General features: G+C 38.7%; 1 protein-coding gene across 1 annotated transcript in view; it reads right to left on the bottom strand.

The window, feature by feature from the left end:
• The window catches only part of UEVLD (UEV and lactate/malate dehyrogenase domains), a 50,744-nt gene that overhangs the window by 10,714 nt on the left and 33,538 nt on the right, over positions 1-6,492 (bottom strand). Inside the window, exon 6 of the mRNA XM_012654167.1 lies at positions 574-744. Coding sequence (XP_012509621.1) covers positions 574-744 — 171 coding nt within the window. The remainder of the gene's footprint in view (positions 1-573; positions 745-6,492) is intronic.

Raw genomic sequence — 6,492 nt, 5'->3', positions numbered from 1 at the left:
CCAAAAGAATATTAGGAATTAAAGAGACCAATGTTCCTCAACTAATTACTACAGAAAAAAACAAATGAAATGCATACCATACCCCTATATTGGAAACATTTAAAAAAAATCTGTTTACAATTTGAGTTCAGTACCAACTAACTCTTTGAAAATATTTCTTTTTAGAGTAAAACAGTTCCAAAACAATTTGCAAATTACAAAATGTTAAAAATGTGCCCTGGCATGCTCACTAACATTTTATGATACTTCAGAGTTAACAAAATATATTTCATATAAGACATTGCATTTTTCTCTTAGGGGTTTAAATATTTTCTCACTGAGGAAGATATGGCTAACAACCTGGAACATAATATCACATTTCATAAAAAATTTTAAGTTATAACTTCTAGTTAATGCCAGTCATAAGAAGTAACTGGTTGAGAGGATATGGAGATACTACATTGTTCATTATAAGGGCAATTTTACTGAATATTCTAGCCGTCCCTTTATAATCTAGTTTTATGGCTTTTATCAATAATGACAATTCTACTGATGCACCAGACCATCAAATCAATTTAAAATAAAGCCTTTTACCTGGTTGAGATGCAACTAGCAGGACACTGTGTTGACTATAATGTCCCAGAACTGGGACAAGGGCTCTGAACATATCCACATTGCTCTGCACCACATCAAGATAGGACTGAGAACTACCCAAAGAGTTGACTGTGAAGATCACCACCTTGGAATGAGCAGAGGCAGACAAATCTAATGAATAAAAAGAAACAGTCTGAGCTCAAGATACAGGCTTTAATCAAGTTCTAGTTCTTGATATAAAGGTTTTCCTTTTCTAGAAGAAGAGAGGTTTTTTAGGCATACTTGCCCCCCAGATCAATTCTATATGCACAAAAGTATACAAAAATTGCTGAGATTTGCCTTTAGAAAGAGAGTGAAGTCCAAGAGTATATCCTAAGGGGGAAAGATAGCAATAAAGATAAAATAAATTACAGGAACCAGAACCTATAAACAAAAATTGAGGTTTTTTTTTCTTTGTTTTTTTACCACCCCCCCCAAATTGAATTTTTTAATGTAATTCACAATTTTTTATTTATTTTGTTTTTAGACAGGGTCTTGCCCTGTCATCCAGGCTAGAGTAGAGTGGCATCATCACAGCTCACTGCAACCTGAAACTCCCGGGCCCAAGCAATCCTCCTTCCTCAGCCTCCCAAGTAGCTGGGACTATAGGCAACCACCACCATGCCTGGCTAATTTTTTAAAAAAAAATTTTTGTAGAGATAGGGGTCTCTCTATGTTATTCAGGCTGGTCTCAAACTCCTGGTCTCAAGTGATCCTCCCACCTTAGCCTCCCAAAGTGCTAGGATTACAGGCATGAGCCACTGTGCCCAGCTGTACTTCACACTTTCTAAGGGAAAAAAATAATATAGGTAAAATGAACCTACAATCAATTACACCACTGATTTCTAAACCGTGAGTTTAGGGTCCTAGGGTCCTTGAAAGTGACTCAGAGGCCATCTGGGAAGAGTGGGAAGAAGTAGGAAGAAGGCTGGTAAGCACAACTCCAGGCCAATTACTTTGGACTCTCTAAGCAGAGTAGTGCTGCTTTAAAAAAATCTGTTTTATTAAGGGTTCTACTCCAAAGAGGAAAAATCTGGCTTGAAAATGTCTAAGTGAAAAAAATACCTTGGCTCATTTTTTTTTTTTTTTTTTTGAGACAGAGTCTCACTGTGTTGCCTGGGCTAGAGTGAGTGCCATGGCGTCAGCCTAGCTCACAGCAACCTCAGACTCCTGGGCTCAAGCAATCCTCCTGCCTCAGCCTCCCGAGTAGCTGGGACTACAGGCACGTGCCACCCTGCCTGGGTAATTTTTTCTATTTTTAGTTGTTCGGCTAATTTCTTTCTATTTTTAGTAGAGATGGGGTCTCGCTCTTGCTCAGGCTGGTCTCGAACTTCTGAGCTCAAACAATCCGCCCGCCTCGGCCTCCCAGAGTGCTAGGATTACAGGCGTGAGCCACAGCGCCCGGCCCCTTGGCTCATTTTTAACTGAGTTTTTCTTATGCTAAAGCCCAGCTGTCCTTGGGTAACTTCTTTCAGTTGGACTTACAGGCAAGCAATTGTTATGACTTAGGAAAAGCTCCTCTCTGGCATTCACTCCTCTGATCCTCAAGCACATGTATGCTATTTACAACTATATGACTCTCTACCTCACAGTGTGTTACTGTAAGTAAGTACATGCCAAAACAGTGGCCAGATGTTATCTGCATCAGAAACAAAAAAAAAACAGTAAAGTTAACTAGAATGGCATCAATCCAGTCAACATTAATGAATGAACTTTAGCATCCCAGGGAGACAGTGAGTAGATTCCATGGTGTGTGTGTATGTATATATGTATGTGTGTGTATGTGTGTGTGTGTGTGTGTGTGTGTGTGTGTGTGTATTTGTTGTTTTTTTTTATTGTTGTTTTTAAGAGATGGGGTCTGACTATGTTGCCCAGGCTGGACTCAGCCTCCCAAGTAGCTGGGACTACAGGTGTGTGCCACTGTGCCTGGGTCTGTATTCTTAATTAAGCCTCTAAGGCCATCTTTCTATACAAGTTTCAGAAAGAAACACCTGTACAATGTGTCCACTGAGAAATGCATTATCCAATTTTAGTTGATATTATGACACAGTTGTGGTGATGGTAGATCTAAAAACTGAGTTCGGGGTTTTAATTATGGTTCTTCATGAGTCCTCTTAAGTAATTCCTGTGTTCCAGAGTTCAGAGTGAATAGCTGGTGATGAGTCAAAACCTCAAGACTTGGAATACATGAGAACTGGAAGGGATACAGTTAACACTTCCATATCCCTGTGTGCCAGGTACTCTTCTGAGTGCTTTCCATATATTTACTCACTTAATGTAATCCACAATACAAAATGGGATATCATCCCCATTTTACAGGTAAGGAATCTGAGGCACAGAGAAGTTAAGTAACTTACTCAAAGTCATAGAGCTGGTTCAGATAAGAGCCAGAATTTAAGCCCATGCAGTTTGGCTTCAGAGTGCTATTAAACACTATGCCACACTTAGGAACTTAGTCCTACATCCTCATAAAGATAGGAAATGGTTACCTGGAGAGGTTAGGTGGCCTGTCCATATTATTAAATATCAGCAAACAGTTTAATTTACAACTCTACAATTTGGACCCCAAGCTATCTTGCTTATTTTTCTTTTCTTTTCCTCCTTTAGCTTCCTCTACTTTGAATGATAGAAATGCCCTCACCCTCAAGTTTCACTTGGGAGTAATCAGAGTAGTAGATGTCTAATATGATTTCAAAAGTACAAGAAAGGCTTCCTACTCCATAAAATATTCTTACCAAGCTCCCAAGCCTTTTAATCTCTTCCTTTGAGTTTAGAAGCCAGTATGTCTTAATATTCTCCGACATAAACCTGTGGCTCAAGCTGAACTGGTCTATATTCATTCCCTAGGATATTTTTCTCATTTTCTTGATACTGGCTTTTGCTCAAAGTCTTTCCATCTGTAATGTTTCTCACTGCACTTGCCATGTTTGATAAATAGCTGCTTAACTGTCTACTACATCAGACATACTATGTGTTAGGTTTGTTCCAAGTGGGAACCCGAAAAGTATGTGTAGGACCGAATGTAGTTAATGTAAAACTTAGGCTTGTAAAACAATAGCCGCAGGAGTTTGGAGAGTCCCTGGAATTTGTCTAACAGACAGCTGCAGCCGGCATTCCTTTCCCCCTCCCTCCCCGATAGAAACAAAGTTTATCCCTCCCTAGCTCTCCTGATAAGGATGACGCCAGAACACATGAGCCTTCATGTGTCTCTCTCTCTCTGTCTCTCTGTCTCTCTCTCTCTCTCTCTCTCTCTCTTGGCTCTGGATCTAACACTATGAGCTCTGTGAGAGCCAGGATTGTTTGTGCCTTACTCATCTTTCTCCCTCTAAGATCTCATCACTTAGCAATTGGTACATTTCCCCCACCTTTCTGCCAGTCCAAATTTCCCCAATCCCAAAAGATGCAGCATCTATCTCAATCTTACTTGGCTAAAAGTATTCTGTCTCCACTCAACTCCAAGAGTCTTCACTATCTGAACCATTCTCTTGGCAATTAATCACATACTTCTTCCTTACTTTCTGGTCATGCATTACTGTTTACATCTTGTGTGTGTCTTTTCATCTAAACTTTAAGCTGCTTCTGACCAAGTAGAGTCTTCCGTTTCTATCAATCCCCTGTAGCAGTTCTTAAATGCTAGGCTGGGTACTTAAGGATAAAAATGTGGATTATCCCCCGTTCAGAGATTTAATGTAAATAGATAAGAGGAAATAGCTCCCAGGAGTGCAACCCCTCAGATAATTCTGATGCATAGCCAGGTTTGGTAAGCACTGCCCCACAGGTAACTAAGTTCTTTGTACCTGGAAGGCACTCATAATTTTTATCTGACTCTTCCTTTTCAAGTCTTCCCTTAGAAGTTGGTGATTTAATAAGGGGAAGAAGATTATACATTTATAAAGAGAATTAGGAAGAACCTTAAGCATGATTATGTAAAGCTATGGTATAAATTACAAGGTTAAGGATCATAATAAAAGTTCATTCATTAATAATTAATTCAATAAAACCCTACTAAAGTCCTGTTCATGTCACAGGTAGTTGTGTTAGGCACTAAGAAATCAACAGTGAACAAGACATTGTCACTATCCTATATATTGCATAGTATAGTAAAAGGGTTAGAATTGAGGGCTTCAGAATGAGACTAGCTAGTTCAAATCTGAACTTCCCCACTTATTAGCATAGTAATGAAATGTTCTGGAAATTAGATAGTCGTGATGGCTGTACAACACTGTGAATGTATTAAATATACACAGTACACTGTGAATTAGAACTTAAAGTTACTAATGGTAAATTTTATGTGTATTCGAGCACAATAAAAAAAGGAATTTAAATATATATATACACACATACTGTTCTGTGTAAAAAACAAGTGCAGAACCAGTTCCCCCAGTCTGACTCTTGAAGCAACTACTGTTTCTTAGTCTCCACATTCAGTCTATTCATACACAAGCATAACTGTTTGTGCATGCGTATATGTATATGTCTGCATATTTGCATGCTTATATATGCATGTATGTATATCTCTACCCAAAATGTTACATTAACTATTTAAGAAAATTCAAATGGGGCAAAGTACAACTCTAGGATGATAAGTCAGCTGCAATCATCCAGGCATGTCATGATGGGGCATTACAAAAATTTCCAAATAAGCTTTAATTCCCAAAATTATTAACATACTTCTCCATATCATAGAATATATTTATGAGAAGTTAGTTAACATTACATTTAAGATTACTTCATGTAATAGTAATTAAATGCTATCAGAAATGTATAACCAAAATTAATAAGAGGTTAACATATTTTTTAAAAATTAAAATTGAAAAAAATAAGGAGAACATGAAAGTTGCCCCAAGATGATATACACTCATTCGACATTCAGCAGATTATTACTGAGTCTCTACTTGGTGGCAAGCACCATGCACTATACATCTATTCCAAGGATTCCATTCTTTCAGTTACCTAAAGCAATAATTATTGAAGGTTAATGAGGCACATAGGAAGAAACAATTTCCTCAGGTCCTAAATGGCCTCTCAACCTCTAGGGTCCATGTACTAAAGAGTCTCCTAAAGTGATTTGGAAGAGTTATGAGATCCCTTCAGAACTTCAGTACCTGAAAATGACAGGCACAAGAGAATATATCCAGTTCCCCAAGGAATCTTCTACATGAGGCCTACAAAAGGTTTATTAAAGCAACTACAGTACTCTTTCCAAAGAAGGAAAATGAACTCATGGTATCCTACAGGGATCCAGAGGCTTACTAAAACTATTACACCCAATTTGTGTAACTGATAGGTATGATTTCAACTTTTCTGGCCACTGTTCCTTAGTACAGTGAGACTGTATGTCTTTCTGTATTATTTGGAAAATATAGTCAAGGAATATAGGGGACCTAAGGCAAAGGAGAGCCAAACAACTATGGCATGTTATAAATCTCACCTTAAATCTGACCTTATAAACCTGGTAGAAAGGCTTTAGAAAATGTGTTTACTCTAGTTCAATGGCCTCCCATTTTATTATTTTCTTGTATCATGCTTCCCTCGTAAAATATCTTTTATTTTTAGATGGGGTCTTGCTCTGCCACCCAGGCTGGAGTGCAGTGGCCTGATCATAGGTCACTGCAGCTTTGGACTCCTGGGCTCAAGTGATCCTCCTGCCTCAGCCTCCCAAGTATCTGAGACTACAGGCATGTGCCACTACATCCAGCTAGTCTCACCATGTGGCCCAGGCTGGTCTTCAGCTCCTGGCCTCAAATGATCCTGCTGCCTCGGCCTCCAAAAGTGCTGGAATTATAGGTGTGAGCCACCACATGCAGGCAGCTAGTAAAATATTTTCAACCCTATATCCCCAAATATGGCATTTACCTACATAAATATGTCTACTAATAT

The sequence above is a fragment of the Propithecus coquereli genome, unplaced genomic scaffold, assembly GCF_000956105.1.
Source record: "Propithecus coquereli isolate 6110/MARCELLA unplaced genomic scaffold, Pcoq_1.0 Scaffold44, whole genome shotgun sequence".
In the NCBI taxonomy this organism is placed as follows: domain Eukaryota; kingdom Metazoa; phylum Chordata; class Mammalia; order Primates; family Indriidae; genus Propithecus; species Propithecus coquereli.
The sequence above is the reverse complement of the archived record's forward strand: the minus strand, read 5'-3'. Positions and strand labels throughout refer to the sequence as shown.